The 25,607-nt window shown below is 41.9% G+C and overlaps 1 protein-coding gene across 1 annotated transcript in view; it reads right to left on the bottom strand.

Moving 5' to 3' along the window:
• The window catches only part of RPS6KA2 (ribosomal protein S6 kinase A2), a 294,655-nt gene extending 281,837 nt beyond the window's left edge, over positions 1 to 12,818 (bottom strand). Inside the window, exons 1-2 of the mRNA XM_032183722.1 lie at positions 12,578 to 12,818; positions 9,366 to 9,410 (exon numbers count right to left, since the gene is read on the bottom strand). Coding sequence (XP_032039613.1) covers positions 9,366 to 9,410; positions 12,578 to 12,640 — 108 coding nt within the window. The 5' untranslated portion in view covers positions 12,641 to 12,818. The remainder of the gene's footprint in view (positions 1 to 9,365; positions 9,411 to 12,577) is intronic.
• Between the last annotated feature and the right edge of the window lie 12,789 nt (positions 12,819 to 25,607).

Here is a 25,607-nt window from a genome sequence, read left to right as displayed (position 1 = left end):
TGTAACAACAACAAAACAATCGGTGATTGGGAAAGAGGTGAGCAGCTTTACATAACTTTGCCTTAGCAAACAGGCCTTACATCAGCAAAAATCATCAAGGTCTTTTACTCGCTTCAGGGAACAATGGTGTGCATTGCTGCTAGCACTGACCAGAGCCGCCCAGTTTAGGAGATTACTGTCTTCTTTCATGGCCTTCCACAAAAATGGCTTAAAAATTCACCATGTTCAAGACCTGCTGCTGCTCACTACCTTCCGCACTGCTTGCAATGTGTCCAGCCATTGCTATAGCATATTTTCACTGTTTCCATCACTCATCTGGATCAAAGCTCCATTTTACACAGCTGTCCTGATGTTGACATCACAGCCCACTCAAAAGAGCTTAGTTTACTCCAGAGACCAGATATTTCTGATCTATTTGATAATATCTCCAGAGCAAAGGCTTATCTCCTCCTCTCTTGAAATACTTCATTCCCTATGTAAGATGTGCTCTGTGCCTCTAGTGTAGGTCTACAGCAACCCTACCAAATTTAAAAAAAATGGGTACTCTCAGTTTTCAACTAGAAGTTTTACATAGCATTACACATACCATGCCTAATTATTTGGCTTTGATCTCTTGCACTGTGAGGGACAGAGTAATTAGAGCAGACAATGTCACTTGTGCGCCTATGGAGAACCTAGACAGGGAGTTCCTTCTTGTACCACCAAACACATCTCAGGGTGACTCAGCTTACCCAGCACCTACCTGCTGGGGTGACATTCCCAGCACCAAGGAACAAAGGCCACTTTTAGACCAAGCTGCATGTTGACAAGCAGGCCAGACCAAGGAAGCTGCCCTAGGGAAGCTTCTCTTCAGACTCCTTCAGCCCACCTCTGCCATCAACTCCCTCTGCAGGGCTGTGGCAGGACAGGCTCTGGGCAAAAATCAGGCCACAGAGGCCCACTGTGTCCAGCCTAGCCAGCAACGCCACCACTAGGAGTATGAGGAGTGTTAAGCTTTGTTTTTAGGAACAGAAAATAGCCTTCCTTCTCCCATTGCTCTCCTTCTAAGGAGCTTTCCAGGATGATTTGAAAGGAGATGAAGAGACCAAGCGTTTCAAATAGATTGTTTTTAGTTAAAAGCACGTAAAACCACTCTTAGCATTACCTCCCTATTCAGCTAGACAGGGTGCTCGAGGTAAGCTTCAAGACCACAGCTGCAGCACATCAAGCAGGGCACTCTGCACCTTTAACGACCTGTGCTGTAACAGCCCTCAGACACCCTGTAGGGTGGGGAAATTAACAGGTACACTCTTCCAATATAAGGCAGAAACAATTTTCAGGTGACAGCCAGAGAGGGCTCAGTGACCTAACCAAGGCACTTTTGCTTTTTAATTTCTGTGTATCAGCACCTGTTGTAGGAAGGATGATTCACATCCTTCAGTCTCCTTAAAAAGGAAAAACAGAAAATCATATTAAAAAGCTGCTGTAATAGATACCTGCACAAGAGGTCTCTCAAAATTTATTTATTTTCTTTTTTTGTAGAAGACATACGTGAGACAATATACGTTAAACAAGCATATTAGTGCTTAACAGGAAGCATTCCAGACACATTAAATAAGGCACATTCCTGGAAATAAGATTTATTATTTTTTAAACAGTAATGTATTACTCCTTCTGTTTTTATATTTTCTTCTGTAAGAGGTACTATTAAGTATTTCAGGTTTATCTCCTCACTGCAGATGAGAACTGAGAAACAAACTAAAAAGAATAAAAAGAAGAAAGTTTTACCTTGGCAAATGTTGAGGATTCCCTCGACTTCCAGATCACGAGAAGTGAGGGGTGTGATTGCTGCAGCATATGAAAGGAGCGGGCTATCTATTCAGGTTTTTAAACATGAATAAGCATACGTTAATATCATGTTTAAACCTCAAGGCACCACAAATGACAAAAGACATCAATAAAAAGGTAGAATATTTTAATCATCCATCAAACATGCAACTGCTCATTAGTACACAGAATGCTCTGCTTCCACCCCCCACCTCTTTCTTTTCAGATTGGTGACAGAAAGAATCCTACACCAGACTAAAAGAACCCAGTAATCAGTCTGCTAATTACTGACTTCACACAAACAGCAATTAAAAAGGGAAGAAAGCAGCTACAAAACAGAAACAATAATAGTGAAATAACCATGAAGAAATCCAAGCCCACTCCAAATGACACAGATCTGAACACAGTTAGAATTTGCAATTTACTAAGCTCCTTCCACACATCCAGAAGGAAGGTAATTATAAAGCTTTAGGGTTTAACTTCACGTAACTACTAAGAGGTCATTTGATCATTTTACCTACTTTAAGCAACTTAGGTATGAAAACCTATGTACAGATACTGAATCAGTTTTGAATACCTGGGAATTTGCAGTTAACTTCACACAGGCAGTGCTGTAAAAACACCCACCTGCAACCCTAGGCATCAAAATTTTATATTCCAGCTCCACACTTCTCTGGGGTGGATGTAACCCTCCATCCTCTGTAGAGGTGTTTATACAAGGTGAATTTCCTGACACCTGTTACAAATAACTGGCTAAATTATATAAAACATCTGCTTAAGTATCCAGGTGATCAAAGAACACCTTTTTCCCTTAATTTCCAAACATGTTCAGAGCAACCACACAGTACAGATTTCACTTGCCACTAACACCCAACATGATATAACTCATGTGAAATTCTAGGAGTAACATACATGTGCAAGTACTGACTACAAGCCCTTTAAACTTGTACAAGTTCTGGGTTTGACTCATTTGATCAAATGTAGCCAGACAAGTTAATTACCCATGATTCCCCTTCTAGTCAACAAGGAAAACTAGGCAGGTCCTTGAATAAAATAAACTGTACCCTAAAGCATGTAAGTACTTGGAAACAGAAGCTTGACACCTACAATGACAACAGGATAACTCTGTGTCTAGCACACACATTTGAGAATAGACTTTAGTCAAAGTTGGTGGAGCTACCTTCCCCATCTTATATCTGAAATTAAGCAGCTAGAGAAAAACTTTTCTTCCAGATCAGCAATGTTTGTCTTCCTTCGTTCATTCTTTGCCATATCACTTTTTCTTTGGGGAAAGTTATTCATAAACCTTGGAAATAGCTAAAAGAATATACAGGTAGTGAGTGGAGGTAAAGAAGAGAAGAAGATTCAGGGGAAGAAGGGGTATTTCAACACAAAATTGGTATTTCAACATGCTTTTAATGAGAGCAAACAGGAGTCAGCAGGAACTTTAGAGGAAAATATAAACAATTGACTTTTTCAGTTCACTGTAATGAGGAATAATGGACTTCACCCTACAGCTGCAGCCATCTATGTGTAAAATTGTAGTTTGTTTCCCCTTAAAAAAAAAAAAAAAAAAAAAAAAAAAAAAAACACCACAGCTCTCTAGGAGGTACCATACACAACACAGAAACAGTTTATCCTTGATTCCAGGGATTTCCAAGTGACTCAGCATTCTTGATGACACAAGGAGCTCACAGCTAACACACATTCTTGGGCAGGTAGCTGCCATTGTGGGACAGGTTCATTTTCACGAGGGAATAGTTTTCCCACAGTTTTTTTGTTTGTTTTTAATCCTTGTTCAAAATCAAGCATTCTAACTCTTTGACAACTTTCATACAGTTGTAGGATTTCTTTTCCCCATTCAGCATGACATTTGCTCAGTGATGACTACTATGGTCCAGTCTGTGAAAATTATTATAAGAGCTTTAGAATGCAAATATTGCTACATACTGAGTGCCTGTCTGATTAATTGAATCAGAGTTGAGATTGCTTTGATGTTCACTTTGGAGTAAAAAAAAAAAAATGTGGGGGAGAACCTCACGCACAAAATTTCCCTGAACTATGTGAGTTGCACCATCCCACTGCAGCAATACTTTTTGTATCATCAAGAAGAGAGGTGAGATCACTCCCACAACAAAGTCGTGATTCATTAAACACTTGAGATGACCATGGCCAGCACACATACAAGTCACACTTCAGCAGGAGTGACCATCAGCTGTAATCTGAGGCAAGGAAAATTCTGACACCAATTGTAATTACCAGCTATGTTGTTTCATAGCTAGGAACCCATCACACTTCCTCATTAGCGTCTCAGTGCATATTCACCCTGAATTCATTTTTGGTTCTCCAAGACCAAGGCTTTTGAGAAACTGGATGTGTCAGCCATCAAGGATTCTCTAGGTGTTTTAACACAGGTTGTCACTCACCGTATGTCACCAGCATCTTCACAATAGCTGCAGAAAGTACAAAGTCAGTTGTGAAATAACCCTTCACCTCCACCAGGATATTTTCTACATAACTAGATACAAAAGATTTTCTACATAACTAGATACATAACTAGATATCTTCATCGATGATCTGGACGAGGGCATCGAGTGCACCCTCAGTAAGTTCGCAGATGACACCAAGTTAGGTGCGTGTGTCGATCTGCTTGAGGGTAGGAAAGCTCTGCAGGAGGATCTGGATAGGCTGCACCGATGGGCTGAGGTCAACTGCATGAAGTTCAACAAGGCCAAGTGCCGGGTCCTGCACCTGGGGCACAATAACCCCAAGCAGAGCTACAGACTGGGAGAGGAATGGTTGGAAAGCTGCCAGGCAGAGAAGGACCTGGGAGTGATGGTTGATAGTCGGCTGAATATGAGCCAGCAGTGTGCTCAGGTGGCCAAGAAGGCCAACGGCATCCTGGCTTGTATTAGGAACAGTGTGACCAGCAGGGCTAGGGAGGTGATCGTCCCCCTGTACTCAGCTCTGGTGAGGCCGCACCTCGAGTACTGTGTTCAGTTTTGGGCCCCTCGCTACAAGAAGGACATCGAGGTGCTTGAGCGGGTGCAGAGAAGGGCGACGAAGCTGGTGAGGGGCCTGGAGAACAAGTCCTACGAGGAGCGGCTGAGGGAGCTGGGCTTGTTCAGCCTGGAGAAGAGGAGGCTCAGGGGTGACCTTATCGCTCTTTTTAGGTACCTCAAGGGAGGCTGTAGCGAGGTGGGGGTTGGCCTGTTCTCCCACGTGCCTGGTGACAAGACGAGGGGGAATGGGTTTAAGTTGAGCCAGGGGAGTTTTAGGTTAGATGTTAGGAAGAACTTCTTCACTGAAAGGGTTGTGAGGCACTGGAACAGGCTGCCCAGGGAAGTGGTGGAGTCACCATCCCTGGAAGTCTTCAAAAGACGTTTAGGTGTAGAGCTTAGGGATATGGTTTAGTGGAGGGCTGTTAGCGTTAGGTTGGAGGTTGGACTCGATGACCTTGAGGTCTCTTCCAACCTAGGAAATTCTGTGATTCTGTGAAAACGGAGCATAAACTGAGTTCAATATTCATCCCAGAACAAATAGCAGTTTAGCTTAAAAAAAAAAATTAAACACTGCAGATGAATCCCCCAAAATATTTAAAAAAAAAAAAAAAAAAAGTGATTTAAGATCAATTCAAAATTATTACATATCAAACCCTCCATAAAAAATAAGTCTTGGAGATCCAAAAACCCCTTCAACACAAGAGTTAAACAACTTATATTGCCTTTATAGTATATTCTTAAGGAAACAAAAATGAGAAGGAGAACAGTGCCCATAATTTGCTTCTTAAATATGTCACTAGTGTAATTTTGTAACGATGTATGCAAGGTCATCATTTCTCAGTAATCAGATGAGGATCTGCATTTGAGCTCACTCAGTATCTACATTTAGATAAAGAATCACATGATCCCTGGAAGACTTGTATGGGTCTCTGTTTCAGATCAGCATGCAGCATAAAATCTGGACTCACAGTTAAAGTCATTCACTGACTAGCAGTCCTGGTGAACAAGTTGAAAATAAGCCATAAATGCACCCTTTCAGCAACATAAGTCAACAGCAGACCAGGACTGCATTGGAAAAAGGCATTGCCAACAGGTTGTGGGGGATGATCCTTCCCTTCTACTCAGGGCTAGTGAGACATCTTCAGTGCTGTGTCCAGTTCTGGGCTCTCCAGTCCATGAGATACTGAAGCAAGCCCAAGGTGGACCACCACAAAAGCGATAAGGAATGAGAGCATCTGAAAAAATGGGGGGGCTGAGAAAACTGGGGTTGTTTCACTATGGACATCATCATCATGGTAGCAGCACTAGAGCAATGAACATCAAGTCTTCACTGTTATGGGAGGTTTTATGCTGTCTTCAGTATGATCACAACACGTTTCTTCAGCTAAGAAATAATGCCATCACTTCTATGTGTAACTTTAATAAAATTGTTAGTGTCATTAGAGCTTGGTCTTTCATTAAGATTCAATAAATTAATCTCCCCTGTGGACAGAGGCAGAGAGCCTGCAGTGCATGCTCTCCATGAGACAACTCTGGACACCCATCTTTGCTCCCTCTGATTTTATTGTTCACACTTACATGACAGCATGCAGCGTCAGCAGAAAGTTGTGTGTGTTTTTGGAAACTCAGCCCAGGAGTTGACAGTAAATCCAGGCCCTGACATTTCCAGTTTTGCCTTGCAGATTTCATAGGGTAAAATCTAGAAGTTTTACACAGTTCTGTTTCTGCTTGGCTATCAGCACTTCTACTGCATCTCCCCTCTACTTTCCTGAAACTCCCCTACAAGCTTTCAGCTAGAGCATGCACCCTCCCCCCTCCCCCCCCCCCGTAAGGGTGAAGCAAGTTGAAGCAAAGTAATACTAGCTTCAAATGCAGCAATTTCAGAGTGCTATGAGCCATCTTGCACATATGCTCACTGTCTAAGAAGGATGTGACAAAGAACATTGCTGCCAACTGCAACTTCAAGGAAGAATTTAGATAGAATATAAATGCTTAACTTGGACCTAGACCAGACCACAAAGCACAGTGCCTTTAAGTATGTGTTTGTGCGTCTAATATGTGGTCAAGCTTATTATTTCCTATTTTATATTTATATATATATATATAAAAATAAAATATGTTTATATATATTTAAATATTTTAATTTATATATATATATATATAAAGTATATTTCTCTTTGACCAGTTTGTCAAAAAGAATCACCTTATGGAAAAACTGGATCCCACAAGTCTAAACAAAGACTTCTCCACAAGCTAGAAGTTCCCTCTCAAGGAAATTCTCATCAGCCAACTTGCTTGCCTTTGTGACAGGACAAGCAGTCCATGGTTTTAGGAGGGCCTGCTTGAGGAATACCTTGATGAGAGCAACCCTAAGTAGCCCAGGTACACAGCTCTAGAGCAGCCCTGTCACATGCTGCTCTGGAAATGAAATGTGCCTCAAACACTTGCTGTTTCCAAAAATCCCATTAATCAACTATGCCCTCCAAGACATTAAAGAACTTCTCCAACAGAAAGATCAGCCCTCAGAAGAATATGAAGTACTGTTTCTATAATTCATTTGTCATCATCTCATCTGTCTGTACCATACATTTGATAAGAGAAACAGCAGGAAGCCTACGTAGCCTAAAGCAAGCTCATGACAAACGTCCTTTGAGCAAATGTCACCTATTGCATTACATGATTTCAATTCACCCCTTAAGTCATACTTCAATGGTTTACGGAAAAACTCTTTGAGATTGGGCACAGTCAGGATCTCAGTAAGACAGTAAGAGTCACCTCAGCTGCAGTCAGTTCTCTTCAAGAGCACTACAGTAAGATACAAGCTTCATAGAAATAAAATGGGCTTACAGACTAAGCCAGACAAAGTTTGAAATAACATGACAGCAGCAGAGGAAGGGGAGAAGAAAACAAAAAGATTCTTATTATATTCTCTGTAGAACTATATAACAAAACCACACGGAGTGAAGTTCAGTGAATAGTGAGGGCACTTCTACATTTCACTCATATTTCGCTGCCAAGGATTTGTTAGTAGTCATCGTGTGCATGTTTTCTAATGCATAATTACAGCAGGTTTTTCAGTCAGGCATAAGGACCTAATTCCCATTTGAAACACAGACACAGCAATTACTGAAGTGGGAGCAGACATACAGGAGATAAACACAATTACAGATACCAAATAGCAAATTGTAGTACTTAAAGCAGTAAACATATTAAAAAGAAAAAAAAAAAAAAAAAAAAGAGAGAGAGAGAGAGAGAGAGAGAGAGAGAAACCTCAGTCCTGTTTTCTCTAAGTAATCATTAAACACTTTTTTTCCAAAGTTAAAACTTAAGAATCATAAGATGCATCCCTAATGAAAATTAACTAGGTTTAAATTCATTTAGGAAATGAAGCAAAAATAATCCTCCTAAAGCTCAAGAGTCCACTACCCAGAATTTTAATCCTCAGCAATATTCTGAAAAGATAATGTGACAAGGCCAGTTACCTGCAATTAATTTCAGCCCCAAGCTTTTTGAAAATAATTTTTGTCCTTTTTAAAATGGAAAAAGTGGAGAAATTTACACTTCGAAGTTATATCTATTTCACAGAGCTCAAAACTGAGACTTTATTTCACTTTCTAACATTATCAGGTTGAAACTTTTCCTTTGGCATAGTAGAAAGCAAGAAAAACTTATCCTCTACCAAAACCCAAGCATCACAAAGGTAAAATGTCAAATTCCAAGGAGTAAGAGAAGCTTGCTGGAAGTTAGGAAACAGGAGCTTAGTGTTTTTAGAAGTGGTAATTCAGGGAAACATATTTGTAATCTCCCTTCGGCCCCGGAGAGATTTTAAGTCTCCTTTACTTTTTGAAATAAGGAAGTTTCTAATAATCTTTCAAGCACCCTTTGTTTACTCTACTCAGACCTGCAGAAGTACTTTTTACTGACACCAGTGTTCAGCAGCAGCCCCTTTTATAGTCAAGTTTTATAGTCAAGTTTTGCACTTGGCTCATCATAATAATGAATATTGATTTGTTCTCACCTGCTTTGTATCTTCTTATCACATTCTATTTGGCATTTAAGATCTTTAAGACAATAATCGTTTTCCTGCAATTCTTTGTAGAGAAATAGCACAATAGTACAATGCTACAATAACGCAAATAATAAACTCATTAAAAGGTTAACTTAATCTTGTGCTAGAGGAAGTGCCAGCCTAGTAGATGAACAGGAATGAATTCAAAGCTTAATAGCATATAGAGCTGATTAAGCAGGTACAATTCACAATACAGAAGCAGTGTTATGATGATGGCTACTCTTCCTGAAGCCATTACACAATTTTCTCTGTAAGAAAGATATAGATCTAGGGAAGTTGTGTGCCCTTCATTGGAAAGCTAGTAGAAAAACAATATCTGTGAAATAAAACTCTCTAGCCTCCAGTTAGATGACTATGACTAAAAACAGGTTGTTTCTTGCATCTTCAGGGCTTGAAGCATGCAGATATGAGATAGAGACCTTTTATTTCCATGAAGGCAAAGAGATGATATAACAGTTTACTAATATATGGGAGACAAAGAGACTTACCTCTTTTACGGGTTCTTCATCCAGGGTAACATCTTCCACCACAGGCTAATGAAAAGATAAAAAAAAAAAAAAAAAAAAAAAAAGAAAGGGAAAATCATCTTGTAAATATACATTATTGCATATATAATATTGCATTATTGCATAGGTACAGCTCTAAGCCAAGATTTAGTGCAAAATGTAGTCAGTTTACATTTAGTCTGTTAAATCACTCCAAATTTGTACTACCACACCAGGCATGTTATTCACACTTAACACTGACAAATTAACCTTTGAATCTAAGAGGATCTGCTTTCTCTCAGAGAGATACGTAAACTAAGATAAAACTACGTACTATTTGCTGAGTCTACACATTACTTATTCAGGTGTCAGCACCTTTAGAGGTATGTATTTACTCTATATTTACTATATTTATCTCTCTGAGAGAAAGCACATAGAACACTGATACTAAAATTACTGATGAATTATCAAAGCTGGGTTTGTCATAGAAATACACAAGAATGAATGAAGAATTAAACCAGATTATTCATTAATAAGCTAAACTGGAGAACAAGAAGAGTATTTCTTGCTGAGGAGAAGAAAGAATATATGTATGCTTGGAAAAGATTTTCCAAGCACTCAAATTCCATGTGAATATTAACATTTAACTTTTCATGCTCAGCTCAAGTCTAAGTGACAAACCCCTTAGGAAACAAGTAGAAAGATTAGAGCTTGAGAATGCATCCCCTCCTTGGGAAAACATTTCCAAGGCTGTAACTTGCTACCCCATCCATCCAGCTTGAGAGGGATCAATAACTTTGAATAAGCACAAAGAAATTCCAGAGCCAGCAAATATCAGTGTTCTTGCTTACTTGTCAGACAATTAATGACCTCCTGAGTCAACAGGTAAAAGAAACAGGACTTTGTTCCAATCTTCCCTTGCAAAACATAATACAGAATATGCCGTCAACGCATTCCTCCTTATGAAACAATTGATTTACAATAAATGTTGTCTTTAATATCTGCAAGTCATTCACCCAAGTCATGCACAGGCACTCTTAAATGCATCTATTTTAAAAGGTTTTCTGGCATCAAGAGAGGGACGAGAAGCAGGTCCATATGTATAAGACAGCGGAACTGTCTCCCTCCTTGTCTACCAACTGTGAAAAGCTTCCGTGAAAAAGAACAACTTGCAGACAGTCATGAAAACATTTTATCCCACACAGACTCAAAGCCCTTGACAGCTCCCTAGAAGGGGTTCAATCACAAATGTTTAAGCTGCAGCCAACTCATTAAAGAGTCATTGCCATAACCGATCGAAAAGATGACTGGTCTTCAAGGACAATAGCCCATGAGAGACAAAATTAATTTTTACGCACCGTAACTAGATTTGAGCAAATGATTCTTTAGGAATTCTATCCACAATATGACTTAAGAGGGTTATAAGCTCTAGCATGAATTTAACGTGCTTAAAAGATACCAATAAATTCAAGAGACCAAGTGGTGCTTTATCTGTTCTTCTTATCTAAGCCACAAAAAGTTTACTCCTGTAATTCCTTAACCATCTGTAAACTTCTTATAGCTGAAGTCTCACAAGGATTGATCATCTCAACATAGCTCATAACTACAGTATTCCTGAAAGCAGGAAACACTAAACAAAAAGCATCTGATTAACTAGCTTTGTAAAGGGTTAGTTACACTTGACAAGGAGACCCTTATAGTTTCATCCCTTTTACTGGAAGAAGGACAAAAATGCTCCCCAAGCAAGGGAGATGAAAGTGGAAAGCTGTTGTCTCAAGCAACAGTCACCGGGACTTAGTGCAGAGCTGAGAGCTCATCCTACTATCCAGGGATGTTCTTCCCAGGGGCTGATACAGATAAAGCAATCTGGGCAACAGTTGAAGTGTTTTCTGTCTAGGGCATAAAGAAAAATGCTGGAGGAACCCACACAAAGATTAGTTTTAGGATGGAGGAAGAGAACAACTTTGCACGTGGACTTTGAATGCTGTGGTTAATGGGGAGGCAGACCTGGTTTTGAAAAAGAAGAGTGCAATTTCTCTGATGTCCAGTAGAGAACTGTTCATAACAAATACAGCTATACAAGTCTCCTCACTGAGAAAGTGGCTCAACAAGGTGCCAGCTGACTACTTTAAATTGGGAAAAATATGCAATACCCAGATCTTGTCAGTTGGCACTCAGACTTCTTGCACAGCACAGATTGGAGCAAGAGGCAACACTTATTCAAGGGAGTGAACTACAGAGTGCAAATCTATCTGAGCCCCCAAACTATTTCTGAACCTAAGGATTCCACTGTATTACACACTATCGCTGTACCAGTATTACACACTATCGATTCTACTGTACTGCTCAGGTATTTAAGCTAACACTTCATACAAAAACCTTCTCCAGAGTTCAGCAACTCAGCTTTTAAGACAAGTGCTGTACCTTCCCTGTAGCCTGGAAATTTAATTTACCTCTCCCTCCCACCCCCCAACCAAAATCCATTTCAGAGCTCTGGCCAAAGAGCTTGGGAAATCTGCAAGAGTAAATGAAACTCAGTGGTACAAGACAAACCCATCCACGCACCTCCCAAGTTTTACTGGTCTGTTTACATCACCTAGTACAGCCACATACCCTGCGCAGGAAACAGTTGACTAAGAACACATCACTTTTATTGCTCTACTAAAGAGCAACAGAAGTGCTGGAGAACTCAGTGTGCCTGGGACTGCACAAATGACGATCCCTTCCTAGACACAAGTAAGAGTCCTAAAGCACAGGTAGCAAACATGCTACAGGATAAATCATGAGCATGTGTACCACAGCAGCCAGGCAGCTATCACAGTGTTACACGACCCTGGAAGCACAGCCTGGTGCTTCGAGGGGACGGCCGAGGGTCTGACTTCCCCCGAAGTTGTGCCGATGCCTACCCAGGCGCGGGGATGCTCGGAACCCAAAACAGACACAAGGACCCCGGACTCACCCCGGCCTCAAGTCAGAGGCCACGCAGGCTGCCCTTTCACCACGAACCCAAGTCCCCTCAGTTTCCCACCCCGGCACAGGCGGGCTGCTACCCTCACACCGTGCCCATCACCGCGCCTTGGGACTGCTCCGACAGCCCCCGGTCCCCTCCTGGTTTGGGGCACCAAAGAGGTTTCCGAGCCGGGAGCGGAGGGGGGTGCACGATGCTCGGGGGGCTCGGAAGGGAGGGTGGGGGTCCCCGCAGCCCCCCTGCTCACCTCCGTCTCCATGGGCTCCACCTCGATGCCTTTCCATAGCTCCAGCAAGTGGGCGATCGGCATGCTGGGCGATGCCTGCCGCGAGCCGGGAAGGGAGAAAAAAGATAAAATAAAACAGAAAAAGCCGGAGGAGAGCGCAGCAGGAGGAGAGGATGGGGACGGTGCGAGGCGGCGCCGGGACCCTCTGGCTGCTCGTAAGGAGGCTCGGAGCCCAGCCAGCCCCGGGGAGCACGGGGGAGCCCCGCTGCGCTGCGCTCCGCTCCCCGCCGGTGCCGGGGATGCCGAGGATGCTGCGGCGCTGCTATGGAGACCGAGCGCCCCCGCCCCCGGGCCGGGCCGGGCCCCCCCAGCACCGGGCGGCCCCTCCGAGGGGCGGGGGGAAATTTGGGGCCAGCCCGGGGGGGCTCTGCCCACCGCTCGGCTCACTGCCAGGGAGCGCTGCTGGCAGAAGGACACGTGAAGTTTCCCCAGCTCCGCGTTCTGGTCTTAAAACATGTAAGCCAGGAGCTAAGTGCTTGTTTTCCCTTACTACGCCGCCTGTAGTAAGCCTCTTCCTCCTCCAGCTCTCGCAGCTTATTGCAAGCTTACTACAACTGCCATGACACACCGCGCCAGCGGCAGGCACCAAGGCCCCTGCAGGTGCTCGGCCAAACCCAGGGTGAAACGGGCAGGTTACCTCCTTCTGGCAACTTAATTATCATTTCTGAAAGGCACTGGTGCTAAATAAGACACTGTTCAAAAGAACTGTTTCAGAGCAAATAGTGTGCGAAGTACATTTCTCTTCTGTTCCACGCTCCAAAAGCCACGGTTTATTTCCATAGCAGCAGTGCTCTTCACTAAGATTTGCATAGAGGAATGGTCAAGCAGTGTTCTTTCCCGGATTCTGTTTCAACTCCCTCTGTGTTCAACAGTAAGCTGCTGAACCCAAGATACCACACAGGGTTTCGGGAGAATCAACACCTCACTGACCGCAATAGTAGGAGGCGCATCAAACAGGACCATGAAGAGAGCTGTGCATTCAGATCCTCAAGAATTGGTCTTTTAATTCTCTAATGAAATACAAATGCCTCTCCTGGCATGTGCCAACACTGAACTAACAACTTGTAACACCAATTAAGCAGCTTTATCTGGTTTACAGATTGAACAATTTGATACCTATATTACTAGCTTTACTCACCACTTCCAAAAAAAAAAGGGGGAGTGCAGTCACATCCCAGACCCATACCTGAAATCAGAAGCTGCAGCACCTGGCTGCTGCACAGCCCCTGGCTCTCGTGCTCTGCCCATGCTTCTCCTCCAGCAGCACGTGGCAGAGGGGGACACAATTACTACCTGGAACATGACGCACAGGTGCCCCTGAACTGCCTCCTAGTGCCCAAACTGAGAGATCAGAGCCAAGATCAAGTGTAAAATGCATTCAGAGCGCAAACCATGCTTGCTTTCTAAAGCCCAGAGGCCTTCATTGATCAAATGGACACATTCCCAAAGACATACAGAGGTTGTACATGATACCGTGCCATCTTGATATTTATAGAATCACAGAATAGTTTGGGTGGGAAGGGACGTTAGAGACCACCTAGTTCCAACCCCCTGCCCCCAGACCCCATTGCACAAAGCCCCATCCAGCCTGGCCTTGAACATGGATGCCTTCCAGAGTTTAGGCATACACACCTCTGGGCAACTTCTGTGCCTCACCATGCCCATATTCAATAATTGCTTCCTTTATACCTAACCTGAATTTACCTTCTTTCAGCTTAACTTTATTACCCCTTGCCCTATCACTACAGGACATGATAAACAGACTCTCTCCAGCTGTCTTGTGGGATTCCTATAGGCACTGGAAGACCACTCTTCTCCAGGCCAAACTACCCCAATTCCTTCAGCCTGTCTTCATAGGAGAGGTGCTGCATCCCTCTGATCATTCTCATGGCCCTCCTCTGGACCAAAGCTTTGTTTTAAAAAGTTTTGTATTTAGGTCTGACTTACAAGATTACATTTTAGTCTTTGTGACACAAGGCTCAGGTGCCAGAGGCTGACAGCAGCAGTAAAGTGTCCACAGTCAATGTGGAACAGCTGAAATTGGACATGCCCAGATAATCCTAGGGGACAACAATCAAGGAAACAAGCTGGGGATCACTGACACCTGCATTCAATTTACACAACAGGTGCAAGCACATCTAATATACAACTTCCTCACAAGGGGGAGTGCAGAGGCAGGTGACCTATTCTTTGTAAACACCAGTGATAGGATCTGTGGGAATGGTGTTAAGATGAGGCAGGGGAAGTTTAGGCAAGACATCAGGAAGAGGTTCTTCACTGAGAGGGTGCTCGCACACTGGAACAGGCTGCTCAGGGAAGCAGTCACTGCACCAAGCCTGTCGGAGTTTAAGAAGTTTGGACTGTGCACTTAGTCACATGGTCTAAACTTTTGGGTAGACTTGTGCGGTGCCAGGAGTTGGACCTGATAATCCTTACGGGTCCCTTCCAACTCTGGATATTCTATGATAATATTTTAAAAGTCTTTTCTAACAGATTAAAATGCATATCTCACGATACCAATGTTTCCTTAAATATCTATCACTAAATCTTGGAGTAATATTAAAAAATTAATTTAAAAAGTATTTTCATATTTGTTTGGACAGTCTGAACATGCATGAGGTAAAAACAAAGGGAAGGCCAAGTGAAGTCTTTCTATTCCTTTAGCATTTATGTTTTTGTTTCAAGTGTGATGCATGTATCCTGGAGTAGTCTCACTGCACTCTTTCAGCACTGGAAGTTGAATTGGACCTAAATCAAGTATTCAAGTTTATGAAACTAACTGAAAAACGTATTTCATATTCCACCCCTTACCACACCTGAAAAGAAAAAAAAAAAATATATGTCTTCAGTTAAAAAACTCAGATAATGCAATTTTCACTCATTTCTTTCTGTTTTACTGCCTTTATGAACCACAGTAACCCCACTGAAGTCTATGACATATTTTTTTACTAGAAATTCTGCAAGAACCAAGCCTCCTTCACTAACAAGGGTACCATTTTTCTTCTTGATGATATAAGTATTGCTCTAGGACCTTTATTCATAAGGAAAAAGCATCTTTGCACATTCACAGCCTCAAATTCCTAAATATTTGGCAAATTAAGTTCATAATAGGAATGGGTATATTTGATCTACTTAAGAATCTGAAACAAAGGTTAATCATGTAGCACTAGAAATAATCATGTCAATGCAAAGCAATCAGTAACATTTACAGTAACACCTAATGGACAGCCAGAACTGCTATTCTTTTAGATGAATAGAGTAGCAGAAAAAAATCATGCTCCCCTCCCCAGATCTCTGGGGTCTACTTATTGGTAGTAAACTTATTGGGTCAAAAAAGGGATGGAATTTTACAAAATCAGGAACAGTCCTCTTCCAAAAATATCACCTATGGGTTGGGATAAACAAATAGGAGGGGATGGCATAGGTGGAATATCACAGAGGCAGAATATGTGAGAGGGAGGAGATGAAAGTCCAAAGCAATTTGTCTCCAAGGACACACAATAAATCTGGTCAGAGCAAGAAGTCATTGCTAGAAATAGTTATGTTTTTTATTATTATTATTATTTTTATTTTAACCTACACACACACACACCCCAGAGAAGTTAGTTAACCACAGTCAGTTTAGTAGCAGAAGTAATAGTTGCAGATATGCTAACTAGGTCAAGAATTGCACAAAGATTACTTAACTTGTTTCAAGAGTATAAAAGCATTTTTATCTTCTGTGTAACAGAGCACTGGACTACTTATATGGTGGTTTTAATCTATTTTTACCTGTCTCCTGAGTACTAGCTAATGGCTACTGCCAGATGCAGAGTGGGGGATTAGATACATCAATATCCTGCGGTGTTATGGTAACTCCTACATGGGCAGGAGATGCACAAATGCAGAAGAAAATTTCTGCAGTGTTATCTACAAATTGTATCAAGACACTTGACACTTAGAATTTATACCTTCACTGCTTTCAGAAGATGACAAGTACTATTTCCCATTTGAAACACAGAAGGGAAGACATGCAGGCAAAGCATTACTTTCTGTTGGTAGCTTAACATCTTTTCTAGGCTCTTAAAACCACACACATGCACGACTCCTCTTCACTCAAAGCTTGAACTATACAGCCTGGCCAGAAGTGTTATCCGAACATACAGTATGGCTGGAACGTACTAGTAAAGCCAGTGGAAATCCTCCCTGCTTCAAAGGATTCCCAAGTCCTGCTCCACAATCAAATACCTATTCCTGCTTGCCACAGCATGAACATCACCTATTATTAGGCAGGCCACACTGACACCAGCAGCATCTGCCCAACTTTTCAAAATGTTTTCTGTCAGCCCTCTGGCCAAGCCAAGCCTCCTTTGCTGCACACAGCTTTCTACAGCAAAGCTGATACTCACCCAGTCTGTTTCGTGCCATGCCAGCAAAGCTTCAGCTCCAGGTTTAGCACCTCCCAGGTGTGCAACAGGCACAGGGAACATTTGTTTAGAGGAAGGATTACTGTGAGTGCTAGCACTGAGAAGAGGTCAGTTCTCCCAAGTGTCAATATCACTAGACACTAGTCATTTATTTTATTTTTTTTTTGGTGGGGGCTGAGAAGCAATAACAGCAGCAACAAAAACCCATGCCAGACTGCTAGAGACAAAGAAAAAAAAATAAAAAAAGAAACAAACAAACAAACAACAAAAAAAAAAACACTCCCTTCCCTTATCCACTTCAGCTATTTCACTAGAGAACATCCAGCCATTTAAGTGCACCTCGTGCCATTTTGGCTGCCTAAAGGCTCCAAGACAGCCTTGAATGCTCAACTTTGAGATGCTCAAACATAGACAATTACTGTAATCTCTCAAGCAGATAGATTGCATACTGAAACACGTGCTGAAGTTTCCCCAAAGGATACCTAGCAGTTAAGAAGGGAGCCACACAGGAGCACAGCATTAGCAATATCTCCTGCAGATTACTTAAGATTCTTGAGGAATGAAAATAAGATTTTATTTTGTCCTTTACAATGACTCCTGCCACATACAGCAACCAAGAAGGATGAACACCCCCCTTTCAGGAAAAATTCTGCCCTGCGGCACATACACAGAGACTTCAAGCAAGAAGCCAACTTATTCTGCAGAATATTTTTACCTATGGGTTACACACATGTACTGTCCTCTCCAAAACACAAGCACAGATTTGAGAGCAGCACAGGAAGACTAAGGTGCACTTGAACACTTTGAAATATATCAGTTGACAGTAAATGACTGACATGAACTGGAGGAACAGAACACAGAAGTTCATCAGAACATCTTCTGGTGGAGACCCATCAGTAAAGGATCAGTCATGCTGCAGTCACTGCACAGTTGCCTAAAGCAATGCATACAGAGACCACACATGAGCAGAACCACAACAGCAAGTGGAGATGTCCGAGCACATCACAGTAGACCAGCACAGCCCAGTGCCCATAACTTGCGGGCAGGGGTATAGTAAGGAAGACCATAGTCCTGTATTATCTATCTGTACACTCTGGGAAGCAAATGGATGAAACTTGCTGTGTGTGACCAGTTTCCTATACTCTATGCAACTCACCTCTGCTCATATCCAGTTAGGCCAGTATTAGGGGGATGAAATCTAGCAGTGGATGGATAGATGTCAAATGCCAGAAGTAAGCTGGTAAAAGTAGGGCAGTTTAAAAACTACACAGGAACCATGCATCACTATGATGGATGAGTGTCTGTTGCCTATGCCCTTTTTATGAGACTGATATAAAAACAAAATGATTCTTCCTGATTGAAAGCAGGCAAACAAACAAGATCCCCCACACTACTTTTTTTTTCCCTGAGAGAAGATGTTGAAATGCTTTGAACTCATTACTAAAACACGATGACTACAGTTTCTCAGCAGAAGGTGTCTTGATTCAGTGCTACAACATTAACTGCTTCAGGTTCAGCATTTGAATGTTCACCATCACTTGTGTGGAACATACAGAGGAGCACACAACACTTACACATTGCTAAGTGAGCAAGGTACAGGGGAAAACATTGCTTACTCCAATGTAAGGGGTGTCCCTCATGCTATTTAATTGTGAATTACAGACCTGACATTACTGAGAAACCCATAGCAAACTGGTGGCAGATAAGGCATTCAACAAAGTAGCAGATATCTGTTCCCTGCAAAGCTCAGAGCTAAACATATGCAAACTAATATGGTATTCACTGTCTCTCCTGAAATATGAAGTGCTAAACACCTGTGAGAAGGCCTGCTTGATTGGTGCCCTTTACAGCACTCTGGCTTGACCACGTGTACTAAATGAGGAGGTCTAAACTAAACAGCAAAATCAATGCTTAGAGAGCAACAGTGGTAATCAAGCGTCTTCAGTTTAAAGGGTGACAGATTGGTATTACCAACAAACAAGCTCCTGTGAAGCACCACTGGCTTAGGTCAGGTGCAGTGCAAGGACTGGCCTCAGTCTGGGTGCCTCTGAGTTTGAGAGCCAACACAGAAACCAGAACAGCACAAAGCAGCATCACATGGGATCTGCCAAGGCCAGTCTCCGCTGCCCACTCTACTTGAGTGCCACTTACACTAAGCCAAGTGGTAACTGTTTTCTCCAAGGTCAATTAGGAGATCTGCGTCGTGCTAGCTCTGATGGGCCCACAGGGTAGGAAAGCCAGGGCTTATTTGCTGCCAGTTTACCCAACAGCCAGAGATTGTTGGCCTCCTTGCTGAAAGAGAAGCAAATCACTGGCAAAGCTGAGCTGCCAAGCACAGGGCAGTCTTTTCAGCTGCCTCCTATGCCTAATATGAGATTAAGGGACTCCTGTGGCAGAGATGCTGACTTCTGGAAGCTTTCAGTCAAGTGATCTCTTACACAGAAAGCCCACAAGCAAGCTCCTAGGAGATTCCCCATTGAAGCAGTACTTCTTGTCACATTGAAAAAACACCAGTTAAACAAGTGGCTGTATTGGCAGTAGAGAAAATTTTCCTTCTTTAAGAGCTTACAGTAGGTTTTGTGACTTGATGCTTTCAGGTCATGAGTACAGAACAGACCATTTTCCCCCAAATAGGTTGCATAAATCCTCAAGGAGGAGCTCAAAGTGCAGTAGGGTAAAGACTTGAGGGGCGCACACAGTCACTATCGCAGCAGTGACACCTTAGCTGATCAAATGGGCTCCAGCCAGCAATACATGGACCCTTTCGGAAGGGGACTGTAGGACAGCTCCAGCATTGTTCTCATGACAGAATGCTCAGGAACTAGGATTTTCCATGCAAACTTTCACAGTTTCCCATTCCCCAAAAATATTCAGCGCCAACCCCCTCCCAAAAAGCCACCTGGAGATGACGTCTAAAACCTAGCATTATAGAAAGAAAACTGGGTAAGCAGCCCAGGAGACACTAAGATAGCAGAGAAAGTTAAAAAATTAAAAAAAAAAAAAAAATATATATATATATATATATATATGCCTGGGCATATATGTAGAGAAATATCTGGAGACTTGCTAGCAGTACTTCTCAGAAATAAAAGCCAACAAGGGTAATGTTTATGTAACACAATAGATTACATACAAGTCATAGAAATCCAAAGTAATTTCCCCAATAACTCTGACGCAGATGTTTTAGGTAAATGAGGACAGGAATCCCAGCTCTGGGCACACTTGCATTTAGAGTGTTTTAAAAGACTGAAGAAGAGATGCACTCCACTTAAACAGCATCAAGATAAAATAACCATAGATTAAAGCCTTTACAAAAGGAAAATTCAACTTCAACACCAAGGAAAGCAGCAAAGCACGAGGCAAAGAACATTATATATGATGCTAAGTGACACTTAAATAGAACACGCTATATTCACCAGTTGCCCACTTCTCCTTCAGTGTGCCTATCCAGGCAGATAAAACAAATTCCCTCTGCATTTAACGGAAGCATGAGCTTCTCAGCAGCTGCAGAGATATTTGTAGGAGCAACAAAGTAACAAAAAACCAGGCATTGTGAATATTTGTGTGGAGGCCTCCTGGCTTCAGCAAAGCTCAGGACACCACTCAAGTTACTTCAAGACCTGCTCGCATTGCTCAGCTCTCAGGCAGTAAATCGTGAGCTCACCCACACAGAAGAAGAGTAAATGCAGCAGTGATGGGAATCATTGTGGCTGGCTGGGGCTGTACAAATTCCCCTATGAGGGATCTAATCTACAGGCAAGAAACTAATAGTCTGCTCAAAATAAACAGAACCAGCCCGCCAATATTACAGAAGTTTTGCTGCATCAAGTGTCCTTAGCTCTGAAGGGGGACTGCTATCTCTCAAACAGAAGCAACAAAGAATGAAGAAAGCATAGAAATAAAATAAATATGAAATCAAGGATTTCTTGCCAAAAAAAAAAAAAAAGTATGATTAGTATGATTTCTATGCCTTCAACCAGCTCACACTTTCATCTTTTTGAAGATGACCTTAGCCTGAAAATGAGAACATATCTAATAGAATTATCCCATCCCTTGCAGTACCGAATGTAGCTTCTACCAGTTTTCATAAACATTGCAGGTGCTAAGCATCTGATTCTGGCAGAGTAAAAAAATTACTCGGAACAGCTATTTTTGAGTGAATTTCTTCAGTGTTTTCAAGTTTAAACATGCAAAACACAGTAACGGGTTGTTGTTTTGTTTGTTTTTGGTTTTGTGTTTGTTTTTTTTTTTTTTTTAAAATGTGTCATGCTATATATTTTGATTGCTTTTCTTAGTTAATGCCTCTATTCCTAGTGAACACCACCAGTTATTTTTCCAGGCATGAGTGTAAGATCACTGAGGTACAGCCTTCAATACTTGAACTCAATAAATGAAGTAATTTACAGAGGATAAGTGAAAGTTTTTTTTTAGACTGTAGTCCAACCTGCATCTATTAACTGCACAATTCCAGGAAGATTTCCCCCCTCATCACTGCAGTTGCTGTTCACAAAGGTGGCAGTAGGAGGAGATTGCTAGGGACAGCAAGCTACAGCCCAGAGCTATATCCTGTCATGCTGCAAAAGCAAATGGAAAAGCCAGGCTTCTTCCCCTACCTCAAAAGCAGTAAGGAAATAAGGTTGTTCAAAGCCAGTTTCTCACCTTCACAGGTCACAGCTCAGCAGTACAAAGTCTCCAGAAGCCAATGGTGGTACACATCCACATGTACCTCACAGAAAAGGTTGCAGCCCCATACAGCAGCAGTACAAACTACAAAAGAAGACCCAATCAGTGGAGTGCTCAGTCTGCACTAATTTACAGCTCCTTGTTAGCACAGTGAGGGCCACCTGGGTGAGGACCACCTGCCATCAGGCCTCCACCTGATTCTGGGTTCTAGTGGGGAAGGCAAGTATTAAGTCTTTAGTACTAAGAGTGTTTTCTAGGGGTTTCTGGGCTGGAGTTTTCCAGAATAAAAGTTTCCTGGGATGGCTGAAGTAGTCGCTTCTTTGCTGCATCAGCAGCACTTTACTTCTTATGGAGCTATTTGCCATTGGTTAGCTACAGGTCCTGGAGCAAAAAATTTTAGTAATAGTGACTTATAGTAATGTTAGTCCTATTGCTAACAGTGGTTATTGAAAGAAAGAGGATGTAATAGAAAAAAATCGCATCTAGCAAAACAATCTGAGTTATTGATTTCCTATGTTTTCCTTTGTATTTTGCTATCTGATGATGCCAAGATCTGGTAGAATTCGTAAGCTTCAGTTCCAAGTTCTTCACCTACAGAAAACACACTAGCAAAAACTTGGAAAAGATTTGAGCACTTGACTTACTGAAGCCACTGAACTGAATGAAAACACTAAAAATTTGTGTTGGTCTTGTAAATTTCTTGTTCCAATTTTGTCTGTTTTCTTAATTCTAAATAAAATTAAGTTTACAGTAGAATTTTATATTTGACTTATGTTTGTTGTCCCCTTCTAAATTATGATTTCTTTGCTCTGCTTCAAGAAACATTATATCACTAGCTTGCTTTTGTATTTCTCAAAAAAAAAAAAAAAAAAAAAAAAGTAATTTGAGAACTACAGCATGAAAAGCAAAAGCCTGACAAATTGCTGTACGAATAGCAATCAATAAAAACTTACTCGTATTGGAAAAGAAACCCAGTTGTTCTACAAGAATAGAATAACTTATTATCTTATGTAATTTTTAAGTCAGCCTTCAAGAAAATGTCAATGTCTTATGCACAGGAGAGCAAGTGGACCTGACTATCATCTGACCAAAGGCTTAACAAAATGAGACAATGTTGTGGTTTAACCCAGCTGGCAGCCATTCACTCACCCTCCACCCTCCCTCTCTGGGATGGGGGAGAGAAATGGGAAAGTGAAGCCTGTGGGTTGAGATAAAGACAGTTTATTAAGACAGGAAAATAATAATAAAAACAATAAAAATAATGATAATAGTACTACTAATAATAATGTGTACAAACAAGTGATGTACAATGCAATTGCTCACCACCCGCTGACCGATGCCCAGCCTATCCCTGAGCAGACGGCCCCCCACCCCAGCTAGCTGCCCCTATCTATTGTTCAGCATGATGTCAGATGGTGTGGAATACCCCTTTGGCTAGTTTGTGTCAGCTGCTCTGGGTCTGTCCCTTCCCAGCTCTTGCTGCACCCAGCCTGCCCGTTGGCAGGACAGAGTGAGAAGCTGAAATGTCCTTGGCTTGGTGTAAGCACTGCTCTGCAACAATTAAAACATCAGCCTGTTATCAGCACTGTTCTCATCCTAAGCCAAAACATAACACTCTACCAGCTACTATTTAGAAAATTAACTCTGTCCTAACTGAAATCAGGACAGACAAGAATTAGACTGGTGAGGATTTAAGACTGTTTGTAGCACTTCTATAGCAGCACTCAACCAGGGAATGGAGGGTGACAGCAATCAAAGCCAAACCAAACATCTTAGCTTTGACTGTGCAAATGAAGGACGATTTTCTTTGCAAAGAACAGAATTCTGCAAGAGCAGTTATGCTTCTGGATTTCAAAACAAAGCTCCCTTATCCTTATCAGAGCCACTCAAACAGACACATGGAGTATATTGCAGGCTCTGAGATGCTCTTACCCACTAGACCTGCAATTTGCTTTTCAAGGCTTGGCAAGCTCATATAAAACCAAGGTAACTGCAGAAAGAATAAGAACAAAAGGTTTAAGTTTAACTGGATTGCAGTTTCATTCAGTCCTTGAACAGCTGGTAGAAGTCCCTCGCAGTGTTTCCATCTATCTTCCATAAACAGTAAAACAGTGCAAGGAATAATTCCTCTCTCCTTCCCCAACATAATTTAATGTACCCACACCCATGTTCATTCTCTCACAGGTGTAGTGTATCCCCATGTGAGTTTCATTACACTCAGATGTGTCTTCAGCGTTTAACTCCCTAATCAAACTAACATCTAATTAACAAAATGGTTGCCTTCAGCTGATTTTTGAGTCTAAGGCTGGGAATTAACCCTACAGGTCCAGCCATTCAGGTTGGAAACCAGGAGACATTTCTTCTCAGAAAGAGCAGTCAGGCGCTAGAACGGGTTGCCCGGGGAGGTGGTGGAGTCACTGTCCCTGGTGCTTAGGGACATAGTGGGTGACATTGGTGGTAGGGGGATGGTGGGACCAGGTGATCTTGGAGGTCATTTCCAACCATAATAATTCTATCATTTTTATGGTTCTTTTCAGCTAACCTGGACCATCTATAAGAACGTCACTGGTAAGAACTTCAGGGCCTTCATAATGCTGTCAGGAGCCTTGTGCTCCTCACCCTAGGAAGTCCAAGTTCCCCACAGTGCCTGTCCCCTTGACGTTCTCCAGCAGCAGGCTGCACTCACCCATTTGCACCCAGCTTTTGACCTGAGTGAGCTCCTACTTCCACCTCTTCAAGCTCTGAACGTTGATGTGGCATTTTCAAGGGACACCAGATGAATCTGCTTTTACCTTCTGATTCCCAGGTGGCTGCCAGGTGTGGACTGTCTGGTACCTCCTGTAACAAGTTCACGTTCATAAGCCAACAGAACCTATGAAATGTTTCAATAAGAGATGTGTTCATATATAAGTAAGATGCTCAGTCTCTTCCATCCTTAAAAAAAAAAAAAAAAAAAAAAAAAGGCACTTTCAAATTTCCTGGAGGTGTTGAGCTCAATGAAGGGGAACTGGGTTCTAACTTATTTGCAATGCAGAACGATATTCCTCATAAAATTAAAAAAGTAATAACAGTAATAAAAAACCACAGGAGGACAGAAAAGATAATGTATAATAAAATAATTATAGAATAATGAGTCTCCAGATTGGCTGACACATACCTATTATTGTATCTACAGTAGGTAGGAGCTTACTCCTACCATTTTTTTTTTTTTTTTTTTTTTTTTACTCATACCTCATTTTACGAATATGTCTTCTAGAAAAAGAGGTGCATTGCAGAAATTACCTTTCCTTTTCACAACTGCAGATCTGCTGTCAACTTTTTGCCCTGGAGATACTTTAACCCACACTTCCTACTCTCCACACCCAACAGTGTCCTTAATTATTTGAGTGGAGGAACACCTTGGTCTTCTTGAAAAAGCTGCTGAACCTTTCATAAAACAACTAAAAGTTCTCTGAGAAGTAGGAAAGAGGCAATTAATATTCCATGTCCTGAACATTCAGCAGATGGATGGGAGTCCCAAGACCCAAAAAGTCAATGTTGTGCAAAGGGAAACAGTGATACTAATAGTTGAAACAACCCAAACCAGATGGGTCTGCCAGGCCAGGATTCCCAGGAGCATAAGAAAATGCAGATCCTCTGGAGCAAAAAAGGGAGCTAAAAGAAGGATCCCTACACCCTGAGTATTTCATCCCCTGAGCTAAACCAAAATGTTGTCCTGTAGGGAAATTCTTATTTGTGCTGCCTTTTTACATATCATTTCTTTGCATTCATCTTTACAAAGCTATTTTTATCTTCCCAAACCATCAGGATCTCATGCTTTATTTAGCATTAATTGAAATATTTTTCCACCTTTATGCATCGCATGTATTGCTCTATCTCACAGATCCTCAGACTGTGACAGA

This window comes from Aythya fuligula, chromosome 3 (assembly GCF_009819795.1).
Source record: "Aythya fuligula isolate bAytFul2 chromosome 3, bAytFul2.pri, whole genome shotgun sequence".
Taxonomy (NCBI): domain Eukaryota; kingdom Metazoa; phylum Chordata; class Aves; order Anseriformes; family Anatidae; genus Aythya; species Aythya fuligula.
Note: the sequence above shows the minus strand (reverse complement) of the source record. Positions and strands in the feature narration are given on the sequence as shown.